The sequence below is a fragment of the Chaetodon auriga genome, chromosome 11 (assembly GCF_051107435.1).
Source record: "Chaetodon auriga isolate fChaAug3 chromosome 11, fChaAug3.hap1, whole genome shotgun sequence".
In the NCBI taxonomy this organism is placed as follows: Eukaryota; Metazoa; Chordata; class Actinopteri; order Chaetodontiformes; family Chaetodontidae; genus Chaetodon; species Chaetodon auriga.
Genome location: NC_135084.1, coordinates 394,810 through 414,384, shown reverse-complemented (window position 1 = coordinate 414,384; position 19,575 = coordinate 394,810). Strand labels below are relative to the sequence as shown.

The following is a 19,575-nucleotide window of genomic DNA, read 5'->3' as shown; positions in this document are numbered from 1 at the left end:
GCTAGTCATCGTAATCCAGACAGAGACAAAACGCATAAAACAAGAGTCTATCCATTATCTACATTTTTTACATAAAGGCCCACATTCTGGCTGAATACCAAGACATACAGTGCCTATCATAAGTATTCATCCCCTTAGATGTTTTCCCCTTTTATTGCATTCATAAATCAATCATGGTCAAAACAATTTGGCTTTTTTAACACAAAAATTTATTGGAAAAAACTCTTTAATGTCAAAGTGAAAACAGACTTCTACAAAGTAATGTCAATGAAATAAAAATATATAAAGAAATATGATTGTTTGCATAATTATTCACCCCCTTTTTAATTTAATGGTCTAATTCAATAGAGGTCCATCAAATTGTTGCCAATAGTCTAACAATTAGTGAAATGAAGATCACCTGTGTGATCTGAGTGGTGTGGGTGTGTTTCAAGTGATTGAGGTATAAAACACCTGTGTCTGAAGGGTCCAGAGACTGGTTGATCAGTATTCCTGGCTACCACTACACCATGAAGACAGAAGAACACTCCAAGCAGCTCAGGGAAAGGGTTATTGAGAAGTACAATTCAGGGGATGGATACAAAAAAATTTCCAAGGCATTGAACATCCCCCGGAGTTCAGTGAAATCAATCATCAAGAAATGGAAGGAATATGGCAGTTGTGTGAATCTGCCTAGATCAGGCCGCCCTCGTAAACTGAGTGACCGTGCAAGTAGGAGACTAGTGAGAGAAGCCACCAAGACCCCTACGACTACTCTGAAGGAGTTACAAGCTTCAGCTGCTGAGATGGGAGAGACTGTGCATATAGCAACTGCTGCCCGGGTTCTTCACCGGTCAAAGCTTTATGGGAGAGTGGCAATGAGAAAGCCACTGTTGAAGAGAAGTCATATTAGATCTCGACTAGAGTTTGCCAAAAAGCATGTGGAAGACTCCATGGTCAAGTGGAAGAAGATTCTTTGGTCTGATGAGACCAAAATTGAGCTTTTTGGCCATCAGACAAGATGTTATGTTTGGTGGAAACCAAACACTGCACATCACCAAAAACACACCATCCCCGCTGTGAAGCATGGTGGTGGCAGCAGCATGCTGTGGGGATGTTTCTCAGCAGCCGGACCTGGAAGGCTTGTAAAGATAGAGGGCAGAATGAATGCTGCAAAATACACCGAAATCCTGGGGGACAATCTTCTTCAGTCTGCAAGAGAACTATGGCTTGGGAGAAGATTTATTTTCCAGCAAGACAATGATCCAAAGCATACTGCAAAAGCTACACAGGAATGGTTAAAAAAGAACCAGGTAAATGTTCTGGAGTGGCCGAGTCAAAGCCTAGACCTCAATCCTATAGAGAATTTGTGGCTGGACTTGAAAAGGGCTGTTCATGCCCGATACCCACGCAACCTGACAGAGCTTGAGCAGTTTTGCAAAGAAGAATGGAGCAAAATTGCAGTGGGCAGATGTACAAGACTGATTGAGACTTATCCACACAGACTCACTGCTGTGATTGCAGCCAAAGGTGCATCTACGAAATACTGACTTGAAGGGGGTGAATAATTATGCAAACAATTATTTTCATTGATATAATTTTCTTTCATTAACATTACTTTGTAGAAATCTGTTTCCACTTTGACATTAAAGAGTTTTTTCCAATAAATTTTTGTATTAAAAAAGCCAAATTTTATTGACCATGATTGATTTATGAAAGCAATAAAAGTGTAAAACATCCAAGGGGGTGAATACTTATGATAGGCACTGTAAAAAGAGAAAAAAGTACAACACTTAGGTCTATAGGCAGTGACAGTGAGACAAAAAAAAACAAACAAAAAACCCCACCCAACACCCCCAGGTGACACTAGCTGCTGGAACAAGCAACACACCTACCCTACCTAACTCAAATACTTCCGTGCCTAATCTCAACTAAATAAACCCCTCAATCCCAGTAGTTGAAATGTAGAATGGAGCCCACCCATTGAATGTCTGTAATAACACCCCAATAAGAATATAAATACAAAGTGCATATTGAAACGTATGCCATCATCTAAATTAAATATAAACAACAAAGAATACAAAGTTACACATAGAGTGGCTCATGTACAACACGCAACAGTGTTCACTTCTCGAAACTGAAGTAATTATATAACTCACAAGTATCAAAACCAACTGCTCAGGAGTCCTTTGAGTCCGCCACTGAGCTGAATGCGGTGCGGGTGCCGTCCGTGTTGATGATACAGAGCCGTGCAGGGAACAGCAAGTTGTCAGGGTGTCAATCCCATCTTATACAAGTCCGACATCACCGACGAGTATTTCCTCCTTTGGCTCACCATGTTGTTAGGGAAATTCTCCTTGTTGCTTGTTGAGAGTTGCTAATTCTCAGAAGAATTACAGACTCGGTGTGATGAATCAGGTCTCTTTAATACATGCAGCATGGAGGGAAGACTCATGCAGAGTCTTCTCTCCAGATCTCCATAATGTCTTGGCTTTTATACTGTTTGGGAACAAAAAGGACAACTGGTTGTCACATGCACCTGGTATTGGTAAATCAGTCTCTTAAAACAATGACCATTTGGGGGAGTTCACTCATCCTGTTTCCCAGGGTTCATACTATACCATAAACTCCTCAGGTACAATGAATTGCACCCTAAACTTCCCCCTTCATCCTGTTTCCCTCATTGAATGTTCTTTCTGCCTCCTTCTCACCTTAGTGAGAAAGGGCCACAAAGACTTTTACAATTCATAGACTGATTCCTGGGATAAGTAAGTCATCTAATTCCTTCAACGTCAGCGCTGTAGTCTTCATAGACCCTAAATGGGATGTTCTGGTATTCCAGATTGCGCTTCTTCCGAGCCTCCGGAATCACCAGTTCTTTGCTCTGGTAACGGTGAAAGCAGCAGATAACTGGCCGAGGCTTGTCTCCGGCGCCCGGCTTTGGAGCCAAGCTGCGGTGTGCCCGGTCCAGCTCCGGAGGTGAGGGAAAAATGTCCAGTCCAAAAACATCCCGAAGCAGTTGCGAGAAGAACTTGCTGGGTTGTGGACCCTCAATCCCCTCACATAGACCAACCGACGGACATTATTTCTCCTGTGTCTCCCCTCCAATTCAGTTAGCCTCGCCGTAAGCTTGGTGCTATCCGCCTGTAGCCTCTCACAGCAGGCCTCCACTTTGGCCAGGCGCTGATGGAGCGATTCAGCATTATCCTCCAGAGAATCCAAGCACTCACCATGACCATCGACTGTCATCCGGAGCGCATCCAATTTCCCGTTTACTCCGTCAAAAGAGTTCTTCAACTCAGTGAACAGAGAAGTCTTGAGTTCGGCTAACGAATCTGCCAGATCAGCTTTGCTAATACCGCTAATAGTGGCAGTAGCCTTCGACGAGTTTTTTTTCACCCAACTTTGTGGGTTTCGGTGGCAAAATGAGGCAAGATACTACCGAGCAGCAAAATAAAGTTCCGAAGAAAAATGAGTCATGAAAAAGCACAACAGGTGGGTCTTCGAGTCAAAAGTAACGGGAGCTGTATGGGAGGGCGACCTACTCCATGCTCGCCAAACCGGAAGTCATAATCATGCACTATTAATGTGATGATTAAATCGCAATATAGTATATTTGTGTCATAGGTTATTCATGCTTCCATGGTAGTATGTGCTTCAGTGATAAAGGCCAAAGACAAATCAAAACAAAAATGTAGTGAAGTTTGAGTTTGGAGGAGATAATGGCTGTTGCTGGCAGCTGCATGTGCCACTGTCTCCAAGAAGCCACTGCACAACTGGTTGCACTACCTGCACCAATAGCCACTAATAAGCAAATCCCTCTGGTATTAGAAATGCTTCTTGAATGTCTCTTGCCCTGTGTTACCAGATAGATAGATAGATAGATACTTTATTCATCCCCAAGGGAATAAAGGAATCAAAAGGTATCAAAATATATTTATGCATGTGTCACCAAGTGTCACCAAGTGGGCACCCTCTTAATAACACAGACTCAAAACAACTCTCTGTAGCAGTTACATTCAGCTTTCTACAATCTCACCAGTTAATATCATGCTAACCAACTATAACCAGCTAACACTATGTCAAGCTAGCCAGCATACTGCCATCACGAGCAGTGTGCAGCTTAATCCACCAGCACCCGCCAAGTAATCAACCTCTGTCCTATCTATGCCAACACATAACAGACAAACAAGCTTGCTAAACTAACTAGCATGCTAACAGTGTGCTAAGTGAAGTAGCTGAGCCACCAACTAGGCCAAAAACAGCATGTTTAAGCCAACTAACATACTAGCCTATATTGTCCTCATTTGAGGTCAAACTAGAATGACCGTCACTGAACAGAAGAGGTGGTCTATGACACCTCTTATCAGCAACTTACAACACAGTCCTTAGATCCCTCCTGAGGCAGCTTAACAACCATGGGCTCATGTGACCCGTACGACTCACATTATACCTAGGTGGGTCAGTGATCGTGCAAGCTGGGACACCACACCAGGCAGTTAAAACTGACGAAGCCTGTTGGATGAGAGGTGAATTGTCTTCTAGAGCCTCAAGCAAGTCCAGTTGCCTTTGGACAGTACTTACAAATACTAACCTATGGCATGCTAACATATTGCCATGCCAACTAGCATGGTGTCTGACCCACCATATAACCAAACAATCTTTTATAGTTTCCCCACCTCGGCAATCAACTAAGCCTACACATACACTACATTATACCACACCATATAGCTTTGGCCGTTGCTGTCAGTTGCTCTGATTTTGGCTTTGTATTGGCAGGATAATGGCTATGACACATTAGTTTCTAATTTTTCTAAAACTAACTACATGTGGGGATTGTGTATGTCTTGTCATGGTTGTGCTGGCCGAGCATTGTGTTTTGAAGCTACTGTGTTCCTGAACTCCTGTGGTGTATTCTGGTGGTGGTGTACATCTGTCTTTTCTGATAGAAGCACCGCAGGTTCAGATACCGTGTGGCTTAACCCATGCTTCCTTGGTTAATGCATACCTGTCATCATTGGGATCTGAAAATATGGGAAATTTTCCAGTACCCCGCACTGGGCTATCCAACCACCAACCACTGTCCAGATACTTGTTACATTTACAAAGAGTACACACAGCGAATTCTAATCTCAACAAGGCAACCACTTGCTCTAGAATATCAGAGCAACAAGGATTGGGCTAACTAGTTCCTCCATTCTGGTCAATTACTTGTGTTGATGGAATCTTTTCCACAGTGTTTTTGTGTCCAAGTAGTGAGTAATATAGAGAACAGTTTTTTGAAATTGGTCCAGTCTTGGTCCAGAGAGATGCAGCTGGCATCCATGAAATGGGTTGCAATATAATCCAGGCGTTTGACTTTCAATTTTAAGGTCAAAATTCGATTTTCAATGTAAACACAACAAAACAAAAAACAACCAAGATAGAAATTCACTTTGTTACAAAGTTCGGTTTCTCAAATCTGTCCAAAGTAAACCCTCTTCCCATAAAATCATGACAGCTTTTCTGGCATTGTTATTAGTTCTCTTCTTTTCAGTTTTTCAATTCAATTCAGTTTTATTTATATAGCGCCAAATCACAACAGAAGTTGTCTCAGGACACTTTCCATATAGAGCTGGTACAGGCCGAGCTCTTTTATCTACAGAGACCCATCAGTTCCCTTATGAGCAAGCACTTGCCGACAGTGGCGAGGAAAAACTTCCTTTTAACAGGCAGAAACCTCAGGCAGAACCAGGCTCTGGGTGGGCGGCCCTCTGCCTCGACCGGTTGGGTGAGAGAGAGAGAGCAAGAGAGAGAGTGAGACAGACAGAGAGAGAGAGAGAGAGAGAGAAAAATGCAATCTGAGAGAGAGAGAGAGAGAGAGAGAGATGCAATCAGTGGATGCAATAATAGTAGTAGCAGTTGCAGTAGATGTCAGTCAGGGCCATGGCAGGAGACGTAGCTGTAATCCACAATCCAGATTCAGCCACTATCCATAGGAACCTGCAAGATGACAAAGCACAGAGACTCCAGGGAAGAAGCTAAATTTGTAACATGCTGTTGTAAAACATGAAAGCGTGCAGATGGAGAGGGAGAGAGGGACAGAGGAGCTTGGTGTATCTTTGAAGGTCCCCCGACAGTCTGATGCTATAGCAGCATAACTAGGGGCTGGTCCAGGGCAAGCATGAGCCAGCCCTAACTATAAGCTTTATCAAAAAGGAAAGTTTTAAGTCTACTCTTAAATGTAGAGACAGTGTCTACCTCCTGGACAAAGACTGGAAGATGGTTCCATAGGAGAGGAGTAGGGCTGCAGCTATCGAATATTTTAGTAATCGAGTATTCTACTGAAAATTCCATCGATTAATCGAGTAATCGGATAAAACATATTTTTGTTTAGTTAAAGAGCAATTATAAATATACATGAGAAAATAAGACATTTCACCTAATAATGAACCACTGGTTTCCTTTTTTAGACAATCAATGTCTTTATTTTTAGATGCACATTGTTTAAAACAGCCAACAACAATTGCATCTCAGGAAATGTGACTAGAAAAAATAAATAAATAAAACACAAAAAAAATAAAATAAAATAAAATAACTTTCAACTTAGTGTATTCTTGTAAGTACCAAAAACAATTGGCATTAATAAAAATAGAAAAAAAATACTTTGGCTACAAGTAACAGAATTTACAGGCATAACAGTCTTCTCCTTTGGGATTCTTTGTGGCATATAGGAGGCAAAAACATTTGAACTAGAACGAGTCCATGCATCAACAGTTCCACACATTTCTGTTGTGAGTGCAATATGCAGAAGAATCAAGGCAAGGGCCACACCTTGTTATCTGTCTCTCACGGCATGTGTGTGCAAACCTTTAAAGGAGCACTTTATTGCAGTGAAGGAAGGCAAGCATATCAACATGCTCAGGGCTGAGGCTTGCCCTCTTCTTTGATACAATGTTACCTGCAGCTGAAAACAGGCGCTCTGATGGCGTTGATGTGGCTGGAATACACAGCAGGGACCTTGCCAGCTCTGCCAATGTTGGATACCGTGCTGCATTCTTTTCCCACCAAGTCAGTGGATTCTCCATCTTGGAAAGGGGATGCTCTCCAAAATACATGAAGACCTGTGGAATAAGTGTGACAACAATAATATTAAAAATGTTTTATTTATACAGTATTTTGCACTACTTTCAGTTGTATTACAGTCATTATCTCTAGTACAATTTTTCTATCATCATTATTGTGAAAATTGTTTAAGAGCCAAAATTAAAAAATAATATTTCCTTCACCTCCTGATGTACAGCTTGGAGTAACTGCTGCTCCTCATCTTGCTCTTCGTCACTGGTGGTGGAGTCTGAGTCAAGGAATGATGTAGTCCTCTTGGCATGTGCTGCTGGTGGGGAGTCCTGTGCTGTGCTGTCTGCTCCATGTTCACTTGCAGTGGGGTGCCTCACTTGCTGTTTGGCTCCAAGTGCCATGGCTTGTACTGCGCTTTGGACCTTGACTACTTCCTCAGCAGCCAAGAACTTCAGTTTTCGAAACCTGGGATCCAGAGCAGCAGCAAGTATGGTGATGTTTGGAGATTCAGGAGTAAACTCAAGTAGTCCTTGCCATCTTTCTGTGACCTGTTCTGTTGCATGAGTCTGGAATGAACTCACAGGTGCAGTCTCAAGTTCTGGACTCTGTATGTTCTTTTTAAGTTTGTGCACAAGATGTGGAAGTGCAGAGAGTGTGACATATTGTTGTTCACTCAGAAACACTGTGGCTGATTCAAAGAGCTCAAGGACCTGGTTCAGCTCCTCAATCAGATTCCACTGTTCAGGTTTGAGGTCCAGATAATGTTTCCCTCTCTGGGTCACTGCTGGGTCGGAGAGTGTGGCAGTCACTGGCCATCTCTGTTCTTGTAGCCTGGACAACATGGCATAAGTGCTGTTCCAGCATGTGGAGACATCTTGCACCAGCATGTTGTCCTTGCAACCCATTTGTTTCTGCTTGTCCTTCAACTTGGTGCATGCCAGTTCACTCTTTTTAAAGTGTTCGACAAGGCTTCTCGCAGCAGCAACACACTTGGAGATAGCCTGGTGGAATTTCAGTGAGCTTTGCACAACCAAGTTGAGGGTGTGCCCTGCACATCTCACTGATGCCCATCCGTGTCTTCCTTCCAAAATCTTTGCTGCTGCTACGACATTGGCACCGTTGTCGTGGACGACAGCCTTGATTTTCTTTGCTGGAATGTCAAATGTGGCAATCACCTCCTCAATCCACTCTGCAATATTTGCAGCTGTGTGTCTCTCCTCAAGGGGCATCGTCGTCAGGGAGTGGGACACCATGTTCCAGTTCTTCCCAATATAGTGGCATGTCACCCCCATATAAGCCTCCGTTGAGATGCTTGTCCAAATATCAGTAGTGAGTGCAACCTTATAACACACATCACTTAAAAGGTTAGGTGTTTTTCCCACGTGTTTCAATTGAACTTTCATTTGTGTCAAGCAAATTTTAAGTTCTAGTTAAGTTTTAAATTAAAGTTTTGATAAGATTTTGAGTTTTTGCAGTGTTCAAAATAAAATTATGATACCTGCTGTATTGGAGCACATTAGGCACCAGTGCTATTTGATGTTTTATCCATCAATGACTACTGAGCTAAAATTGACAACTACCCAGTTAGCTTTATTATGTTTTTATTTTTCACCCTCATCACTCTACAGCGCTGTGTTTTTACAGATTAAATAAAGCCTGTATGAAAGGCACGTTAGCCACCCATCGACAGTTGTCATAATTAATAGAAACCTAGCCCTCCGCAGGGCTAACGTTATGTTAGCAAGGTACAGTAACGTTAATCTCATTAATTAGCGCTACGTTAACTTAATTTTACCTTGTCTCGGGTGACGGTCCTCCGCTCTCGGAGTAAACAGGGTGCCTTCGGTGGAGATGCTGCAGCATTGAAGACGTACTGTTGTGGTATGCAAGCGCTGTCTTACAGTGAATACATGCAACAGTGTTCGCCTTGGTGTCCAGCTTGAAATGCTCCCACACTTTTGACATTTTCTGCCTTTTCTTTGTGCCTTTCTCTTCGCTTTCGTCGCCTTCTTCGTTGTTACCTCTACGTCCATGTTTAAAACCAAACATATCCGCCGCCTCTTTCTTCCTTTACGTGCGTGACGTCAGCGCATTGTGCCGCATTAAAAGTAGTCCGGGCGAAATACCATGCTTTGAGCTGGCAAAATTAAACGATTCCTCGAGGCAGAGAAAATTCCTCGATCATTTTTTGTAATCGAGTTACTCGAATTATTCGAGGAATCGTTTCAGCCCTAGAGAGGAGCTTGATGGCAAAATGCTCTGGCTCCTATTCTGCTTTTGGAGACTTTAGGAACCATAATTAGGCCTGCATTCTGGGAACGCAGTGTTCTACTGGGGTAATAAGGTACTATGAGCTCTTTCATATGAGATGGTGTCTAACCATTTATGGCTTTGTAAGTGAGGAGGAGGATTTTAAATTATATTCTAAACTTTACAGGGAGCCAGTGCAGAGTGGCTAATATTGGAGAAATATGATCTCTCTTCCTCGTTTTTGTCAGAACACATGGTGCAGTATTCTGGAGCAACTGGAAAAATATTCAGCAATGAATTTGGGCAACCTGATAGTAAGGAATTGCAATAATCCAACCTGGAAATTACAAATGCATGGACTAGTTTTTCTGCATGATTTTGAGACAGGATGTGCCTGATTTTTGCAATGTCACGTAGGCAGTCCTTGAACTTTGTTTTACATGGGAGTGAAAGGACATGTCCTGATCAAAGATAACTCCCAGATTCTTTACAGTGGTGCTGGAGGCCAGCGCAATGCCATCCATAACTGCTATGTCATCAGAAAGTGAGTTTCTAAGGTTTTTAGGGCATAGTACTGTAACTTCAGTTTTGTCCGAGTTTAGCATCAGAAAATTGCAGCTCATCCAGGTCTTTATGTCCTGAAGACACACATGTAGACTAGTTAACTAATTGGTTTCTTCTGGCTTCATTGATAAATATAGTTGGGTGTCATCTGCATAGCAATGGAAATTTATTGACTGCTTCCTGATAATGTTCCCTAAAGGAAGCATATATAAGGTGAATAGAATTGGTCTAAACACAGAATCCTGTGGAACTCCGTAGCTGACTTTAGCTAGCACAGAGGAGTTGTCATTAATGTGTACAAACTGAGAGCAATCTGAAAAGTAGGATTTAAACCAGCTTAGCGCAGATCCCTTCATGCCAATGAAGTGTTCCAGTCTCTGCAATAGGATACCATGGTCAATGGTGTCGAAAGCAGCACTAAGATCTAATAAGACTAGTACAGAGACAAGTCCTTTATCTGATGCAATTAGAAGGTCATTTGTAACTTTAACCAGTGCTGTCTCTGTGCTATGATGCACTCTAAATCCTAACTGGAAATCCTCAAATAAACTATTGTTGTGTAGAAAGTCGCACAGCTGATTAGCAACTTCTTTCTCAGGAGTTTTTGAAAGAAAGGGAAGGTTGGATATCGGTCTATAGTTGACTAAAACCCCTGGATGAAGAGTAGGCTTTTTAAGTAGAGGTTTTATTACAGCTACTTTAAAGGACTGTGGTACGTAGCCTGTTGATTGATCATGTCCAAAAGGAAGAGTCAATTAAAGGTAAAACTTCTTTAAAGGTCCCATATTATGAACACTCACTTTTTCTGGGATTTGGCGTGTTATTTTGTGTTTCTGGTCCTACCACACGCATACAAAGTGTGAAATAAGACCGTCCATGCTTTTTTGAGTGTGATAAGGATTTCTGAAAGCACCCTGCCTGCAGCTTCCAAACAAGCTGATCGAATTCAGCGAGGACCACCCCCTCCTCCTCTCCCCAGTGTCTCTCCACCCACCAGATACAGCGCTACCTTCTCACAGATCTGCCATTTCGCTATCGAAAGCACTGTGTTGGGAATCATCATGTCGAGGCGCCACAGGCAGTGTTCTGTTGTTGGCTGTAAAGACGAGCACAAATCGCTCCATCGGCTCCCAGCCACAGAGGACAGAAGAGTGGCGTGGATAGAATTCATTTTTGAAGGCAAGGTCCCTGCTACAGTTGGGAAAAACCTGTTGCTGTGTGCTGACAACTTCAAGGCTGCCTGTTTCTCCAACCTCGGTCAGTAAAAAAAGACACCCTTTATTAGTCACAATTCACACACAGAGTTACGGGGGGGAAACTGCACACGCCCTGCATTTTTGTGAAATTCTTTTCTCCCCATTTATCCCATCCCGGCAAGTCCTTCCTCTGTGGCAGCCCAGGAGCGGTGGGCTGCCAGCCAACAGCAGCGCCCGGAGATCTTTTTGCAGGCTACTGTGTCCTGCAAGGACTGTTCTTGTAATGCACTGCGTTACAGCGTGAATGCTGATAGAAGACAAGCCACCACATCACCAGGAGATCCTCTTTTCAAACTGAGTTTTTCAAAGTCCACGAAGGGAGAGTGCAGAGCCAAACCAGTGAAGACTGAGGCCACATTCGTATGTGTTAACTTCTTTTTTTTTCACTCAAAAAACAAACATTTATACTGTACATGACACAAAGTACTGCAACTTGGTACTTTCAACACAATATATAAACCACAAAAATACACACTTAAATACCTGAGAAACTACAAAATTCAACATGCAGAATGTCACTATATTAACAGTTGTTGAATAATCTAGTAAATGATACTGGTGAATCACTTTTGTATGTGTGTGTGACTGTGTATTGCACAGGGTATATTGATGATTTGATGGACATGATCATAGATAAGGTCTTTGTCGACCCATCATCGGACAGAGCTGAGATTCTGAAGATAAACATCCTGCTGGACGTGTCTTCACAATATGAGCATCCGGACAGAGGAGGTCATCACCAGCTATGTGTCAAGAAGTATTAAGCTTGATGGGATGACTACACAAATGTTCTGTCCAAGGAAGCCCCAGTGCCAGCCCACAAAACTCCTATAGGCTAGATACCTGTAATGACTGAGAAAATTGAACATTGTATTAACAGGTTTTATAATGTCAACATCTGTATTCACATTTTTCTAATTTGGATTCAGTGAATCCTTCACTTGTACTGTATTTCCATGTACAAATATTCATGACTGCAGTCAATAAATATTTATTGTATTCTGTAAAATGTTTCATGTGAATAAATGTGTAATATACAGTATTTGCTAAGGAAAAACTTTACATGTTCAAGAAAAATATGATCTGAATTTGTGGCATTGGCTGACTAGTTTATTATTGTGTGTGAACAGTGAAGTTAAGTAGGTTATTATAGATGAAACGCACTGCTCTATCCCCCATAGCTGCAAAGGACCGTAGTCAGCCCAGTAAATGTTGAATGTGGTCTGCAGCGAGAACACATTTAGGCAAACAGGTTCTAAGCCAGGATGGTTGTTAATGCATGGTGGCCTTTCATCCAGCTGCTGCAGCCGTCTTGTAACCTATTATGCATAAGGTGAGTACCTGCAGTGGCATGTTATCTGCAATAATATACTGCGGTCATAAGCGTAGGTAAAGATAATGTGACCTGTGGCACCTCCTGGCAGCATGTGTTCTGAGCCTCTGACTGCATTGTTTTACACTTTCCACATGTGGACTGATACTAGCAAATAAAAAAAAAATCATGCATGTATAAAGCTTAAGAAATAAGAAACCTCGCAAGCTAACAGCGCAGTTAGACTGGTCAATGTCTCAGCAACCCAGTGGTTGCTAGAAACCCCCTCCTCTTTATGTAAGCAGCCAGGACCTTTGGACTCTCTGCTTTCATATGATACCAGGCTTGTGTCGTTTGCGTGAAGTGGTGAAATCAGCAGACGTACTAAAGTGGACAAATGCTATTTCCGTGTTTTCGTTACATGCGCATGTAATTTCTTGGGGTATGAATTATGTTTCTTTTGGGTGACAATGTTTGGTAGAGGCTTTTAGCTAAGTTTCTCCCCATCATTCTGGTATGCTACAAGTTAGGACTGGTGCTTTCTAGCATGAGCATTGACCGTCTGAACTGCTGGTATCTCACGTGGTGGTGCTCGTATTGAAGAGAAAAAGACAGAAAGACATTTTTTGACTAACCTTTCAGAAGCGTCCTGCTGAATTCTCTGAGTCTGAGGCTCTGTAGGAGCCTACCTCTCCCCGTTACCACGGTAACTTGGGTGGGACAGCAGCAACTTATATACATTAAAGAAGCTCATGTAGTCATTACTGTTCAGAGCTAAAGGAATACATGGTTCAACAGAATTTTGCCTCTCTGTCAGCCTGGCTACAGTGCTGAAGAGAGACCTGGGATTGTTCTTATTTTCCTCTATTAGCACAGATTAATAGGCTGCCCTACCACTGCGGAGGGCTGTCCTGTATATTTAAAGACTGTCTTGCCAGGCTGACAGAAATTCTTCCAAATTAGTAGAACGCCATTTCCTTTCTATTTTCCGTGAAGTTTGCTTTAATTTGTGGGTTTGAGGGATATACCATGGAGCTAACCTCCTCTGTTTTATTATCTTCTTTTTCAGGGGGACAACAGAGTCAAGTGTCATACGCAATGAACCTGTAGCACTATCAGTTTTGGAGGGACTAAGGTTAGCATAGGAGTCCTCTGTTGTATTGAGACATGGCATTGATATAAATGCTGATGGGATCATATCCTTAAATTTAGCTACAGCACAATCAGACAGGAATCTGATATAGGATTTTTTTTTCCTACTGACAGGTCGTCTGATAATGAATTCAAAAGTTATTAAATGATGGTCCGATAAAAGAGTTTCTGTGAGGAGACTGTTAAGTCTGCAATTTCAGTGCCATATGTCAGAACAAGGTTGAGGATGTGGTTAAAACAGTGAGTAGGTTCATGTACATTCTGACAGAAGCCAAGTGGGTCTAATAGTGAGATAATGCAATGCTACCATTCTTCCCCCACAAAAAAACTCTCTTCTCAAACTCCTTCTCTCTGAAAACAAAATAAACTCAACATCTTGGAGTAACCTCCGTAACTGGTGAATCAACTTAGACATTATTGATTCCAATTTGGGAAATTCTTTTGTTGCAGCAGCAGGTTAAACATACACATAAACATAAAAAATATACAATAAAGAAGAATAAGGATGAGAATAAAACTAAACTGAAGAGAAAGAATGTTCCTACAAAAAAGAACTAAGTATATAAGTATATAAAATGTAACTAAGTATATAGTTATATAATGCATATTATAATATATATGTGATAAATAAATATAAATAAATAAACAATAAACAGTAATGTGCAATATTGCAGTAGTGCAATTAATATGTGAACTTTTGGAGTTTGTGAGGTTGGTGGAGATTAAATTTTAAATTACTGTCATATAGTGTGATGGCTCGTGGTAGGAATGATTTCCTGAAGTGGTCCTTGTGACAGCGGAGCTGGAGCAGTCTATTGGAGAAGGAGCTCTGCTGTCTGTCCACGAGGTGGTAAAGAAAATGTTCAGGGTTATCCATGATAGATAACAGTCTGTCCAGTGTCCTCCTCTCCACCACCTCCTCAAAGGTGTCTAATTTGCAGCCAGTAATAGAGCTGGCCTTCCTGATCAGTTTGTTCAGTCTGTTGGTGTCACTGGCTCTGATGCTGCTCCCCCAGCACACTGCCGCAAAGACTGCACAGGCAACAACAAACTGGTAGAAGATCTCCAACATCTTGCTGAACATGTTGAATGATCCGATCAGGAAATAGAGTCTGCTTATCCCTTTCTTGTAGGCAGCGTTGATGTTGGTTTTCCAGTTCAGTCTGTTGTCGAGGTGCACTCCGAGATATTTGTAATCCTGGTGAAGAGAAAAGCAGACAAAACAGTCCCCTGTGGCACTCCTGTACTACTTTCCATGGTCTCAGACAGAACACTGCCCAGTCGAAGAAACTGCGGTCTGTCTGTCTGTCAGGTAATCAGTCACTTGAAGCTTCTCACCAAAGAGCAGTGGCTGGATGCTATTAAATGCACTGGAGAAATCAAAGAAAGTGATTCTCACAATGCTGCCGCTACAAGCCAGGTGGGAGTGAGCATTCTGCAGCAGGTGTATGACGGCATCGTTTACGCCCAAATGAGGTTGTAGAGGGTCCAGTGATGATTTCACCTGCAATGCCTCTCTAGCACCTTCATCATGAATAATGTAAGTGCAACAAGTTGGTAGTCGTTAAGGCCACATGGACACTTCTTCTTCAGAACAGGAACCACGCAGGATGTCATCTACAGGACCGGGACTCTCTGCAGGCTCAGCTTGAAGAGGTGTCCCACGATCACGGACAGCTGGCTGGCCCTCTGGCACTTATGCATCCTTTGCATTAGCATACAGCATACATAGCAATGGCGAAGTTTTCTGTTTTACATGAGTGGCCAGGGGTTCTCTAAAAATGCAGCTGTCAACTACTAATGAGCTCTGTTGTGTTGTCTTTGAAGTGTTGTTTTATTTTTCTTTGGACCCTTTCAAGGAGGTGAGGGTGGAGAAAACAATAACACTAAGAATTGCTGGTCTTGTTTCTGATTTTGATGATTGAAACTGAAAGATCGATTTTTCAATTTAGAATTGAATTTGTGACACTCTTACTATTTACTGATGTCTTTCCCGGAGATCTAAATACAGGTGACTTCAGCCACTGTTCCTTTTGAAACACTAGCCAGTTGAGCAGTCTTTGTGATTAATTGCCTACCATCCCATGTCCCAGCAATGAACCCGCTTTCAAAGTCACATAGATCTTTTTCTATTGGAAAGGTTTCAGGTTTTGCCTTTAATTTGTTGCTCCTCTGTTTGAAGTCTTGTCTCCCCTAAAAATTTTGTGGCAAAGGTGGATTGGTCTTGGGTGTATTTTCAGCAGCACAGAAGAATCTGAATAATTATAGAAATATTATAGGAATAATACTGGCAGTGGTGTGTCTCTATGTTCCTCTTGCTCCTCCGCTACTACATCTTGGTACTTGTCACTTTGATCATGAAGAATGACACTGCTCTATAGAGTATATAGAATACAATGTAGTATAGAAATGAGAGTTTATAGTGTGTAGTTACAGCACCATGGATGTATCAGTACATAACACAGTTTGGCTACTGATATTTCAGAGCCATTGTCAGGACCATAGATTCTAACTTGCACACACTCCAGTCAGATAAATGAATACTGACCCTGTCCACACCTGGCAATAACATGCATCTTGGGTGATCTGATCACAAGTGGAATGCCAAGACACTGTTATTACATGTCATCTTATTTGTTGCACATGGGCTAACAGTTAGCTAAGAGAACAAACATTTTTCAGGAACTAATATACATGTACAGGCTATTCCAGCTGTTGAGATTGTTGGCAAATGAGCGTAGGACAGGACAAAAAGGAACTTGTACTCCAGCAACATTGATCAGTGTTCCTCAAGCATTTTCATTTCATTTTCATTTTCAAGCATTGGTCCACTGTCACTAAAACCACTGCCACGTCCCGCATTGATGAGGTATGTTCCTGTTAAGTTCTTTGCTGGGACACATCAGGACGCCTTAGTATTAACACTAGAAAAAAGGTGCGTGGTCAAATGCGTCCCAGATCACCTCAGTAAGTGGTTTGAATGATCAGATCACAATGTGTCTTGGTCGTTGTTTACACTTGTGATTAGTGCTGTCCACTTGTGATGAGGTCACCGGAGATGCATTTTAATGTCAGGTATAAAGAGGGTTTTTGGATCAGAGGGAATGCAAAATGTATTGCAAGGTAACACAAAAGTAGTTGGAAAAATGTCTTAGCCTCAGAGCTTCATAGCTCTGCTCGGCACAGGGAAGCTAACTCGCTGCTTCCAAATACCAGCCGTTGCTAAGTCCTGAGTCTGTGTAGATTAGATCGATGGTCACTTAGGTGTAGTGGTGGAGTGGTTTCCAGTGTTAATTGGAGAAAAACACATGAAGGACATGCTGGCAGCCAGCCAGATGAAGGATATTTGAGTATACACACAACAAAGTAATCACAAACAAATACTGTTTTCTAACTGGGTTTTTGTTGTTCTTTGACTCTCAGATTGATGATAAGGAGTTTGACATTCCCCAAGTGGACACACCTCCCACACTGGAGAGCATCCTCAATGAGGTAAAGTATACGCTACTTTTTGACTATTATACTGAACTATTCTGCATCACAGACTGTCAACAGTATAATGAGAAATTTTTGAAAGGAATTGTAATCAGCTCATCAGAGTGACTGTTTTGTGCATTATGTATATTTTACGTAAATGGACTGTATTTGTATTGCGCTTTTGTAGTCTGACTACCACTCAAAGTGCTCTTACAACACAAGTCTGCATTACACCATTCACACAGACATTCACACAGTGGTTAAGCCACCTGCTCATTAGGAACGTTATCCATTCACACACATACAATAGCGATAGCACATTGGGAGCATTTTGTGGTCTTACTTCATACTTGGTCATGTAGACTGCTGGGGTCAAGAATCAAACCACTGACCTTCTGGTAAGTGGACGACCACATCTCCTGAGCCTCAGCTGCCACAGTATAGTAGTTGTTCTCTAAATTAAGATAAGGCTTCATTGATTCCACACCGACAAAATTCAGTTGTTACAGCCAGATAGTGGTAGTGGCATAAAGGGGGCATAAAAAGTGTACAGAATACAGAAAATTAATTATGAAATGGTTTAAAGTGAACATACTCTACCATACATTTTGATCATTTTCTTCTTTTATTTGGGACTTCCATACAAACAAAAACAACTGCCTCACATGAGACACCTAAGTTAAAAAAAAAAGGCTCAAAACAGTAAAATGAAGTGTCTCTCTAAGTGGAAGCTTTACGGTTTCAAATGGAAAGAACAGAGATGCAGCAGAGGTGCATTGTCACCACCAACTGTTGTCTCAGGTAACATGAGAAAGTAGTAAATAGTGCTGCGACCCAAATTTTTGTCGCTGGATTGCTACATCTACCCACCCAAAATATAGATAGTAGAGACATCAAAGCCTTTTTCTCAGATGACCTCTGGCTAGTGCAGAATTAGCTATGGACATTGTCCAGAGTTGCCCTTTCACGCATGTAGCACATACAGTCATTGGCGAAAGTATTGGCACCCCTCTGGAAGTGTTGGTTTTCTATCAAAAGTCGCACACTTTTGGAGGTTTTCTGATAAAATAACCAAACCAGGATTATTTCAATAACTTAACACAACTAAAACAACAATTGGTTTCCCCAAATTCAACACAAAATACCACCAAAATGCTGCGGGAAATGAAAACTGCATGGTCATTAGTATTGACACCCCTTCAAAACAAGTGTCTTTTGTACTCATAAAAGCACATTTCTCATTGTTAGAATCTTGTGTTAAGGTTATGGGTAGTCAGACTTCAGCTCTGGTAGCATTCAAATAGACAAATATCAGTCCATTTCTAAAGGACAATAGGCTCCAGTTGACTAACATTACGGTTCAATTGATTTCTATGGAAGGCATGATGTTTTCTCCTCGGATTTCCGATACTTTTACTTACTTTGCAATTTTCCATGAACAAAATGCAGTGAATGAACAAAGGGAGAAATCTAAATCAAATCAATATTTGGTGTGACCACCCTTTGCCTTCAAAACAGCATCAATCCTTCTAGGTAACACTTGCACACAGTTTTTAAGGAACTCGAGTGGTAGGTTGTTCCAAACATCTTGGAGAACTAACTACAGAACTTCTGTGGATATAGGCTTCCTCAAATCCTTCTGTGTTTTCATGTATTCCCACACAGACTACACCATAGAAAATGGCAGAGGCCACAACAGAGTCATAGAAAGTCTTCGGGAGTGCCCCATGCACCCCAAAAGACCTCAGCCTCCTGAGCAGATAGATAAAGTGCAGTGGTGTTATGAGTTCAGTCCAGTTTGTTGTTCAGATGAACACCCAGGTACTTATAAGATGTCACCATCTCAGTGTCCTTTCCCTGGATGTTCACTGGTGATGGGGAAGAGTACGGGCGTCGACGGAAGTCCACAAACAGCTCCTTGGTTTTTCCAGCATTAATCAGGAGGTGGTTCTGCTGGCACCAGTCCACAAAATCCTGGATGAGTCCTCTGTATGACCTGTTGTCCCCATCTGTGATGAGGCCGACAATGGCAGAGTCATCAGAGAACTTCTGCAGGTGGCAGGTGGGTGACAAGTGGGAAAAGTCAGATGTATAGAAGGTGAAGAGAAACGGTGCCAGCATTGTTCCCTGGAGGGCCCCTACACTGCAGAGGACAGCCCCTGACACACAGCCCCGTGTCCTCACATACTGTGGGCGGTTGGAGATATAGTCCACTATCCAGCATGTGAGGTGTTGGTCCACCCCCAAAAGCTCCAGCTTGTTTCTCAGGATGGCTGGCCTGATGGTGTTGAAAGCACTGCTGAGGTCCAGGAAAAGGACCCAAACAGAGCTCCCAGGCAATTCCAGGTGAGACAGAGCTCGATGGAGGAGGAAGATGAGAGCATTGTCCACTCTGATGCCTGGCTGGTACGCAAACTGCAGCGGGTCCATGGACGAGCTCACCAGGGGGCACAGGTGGGCAAGGACGAGCTGCTCCAGGGTGTTCATGAAGTGGGATGTTAGGGTGACCGGCCTGTATCAGCTAGGGTC

General features: G+C 42.3%; 2 protein-coding genes and 1 pseudogene across 3 annotated transcripts in view; 1 reads left to right on the top strand and 2 right to left on the bottom strand.

The window, feature by feature from the left end:
• Positions 1-19,575, top strand: part of vps8 (VPS8 subunit of CORVET complex) — a 184,283-nt gene that overhangs the window by 11,229 nt on the left and 153,479 nt on the right. For both annotated transcript variants that reach the window (XM_076742305.1, XM_076742304.1), the window contains exon 2: positions 16,993-17,061. In XM_076742305.1, the coding sequence (XP_076598420.1) occupies positions 16,993-17,061 (69 nt within the window). The remainder of the gene's footprint in view (positions 1-16,992; positions 17,062-19,575) is intronic.
• LOC143327808 (E3 SUMO-protein ligase ZBED1-like) lies at positions 6,210-8,369 on the bottom strand. Its single transcript, XM_076742307.1, has 2 exons — positions 7,248-8,369; positions 6,210-7,082 (listed from the first exon to the last, which is right to left on the bottom strand). The coding sequence occupies exons 1-2, from the start codon at positions 8,325-8,327 to the stop codon at positions 6,831-6,833; spliced, it is 1,332 nt and encodes a 443-aa protein (XP_076598422.1). The 5' UTR covers positions 8,328-8,369; the 3' UTR covers positions 6,210-6,830.
• On the bottom strand, positions 13,103-15,273 carry LOC143328258 (uncharacterized; annotated as a pseudogene).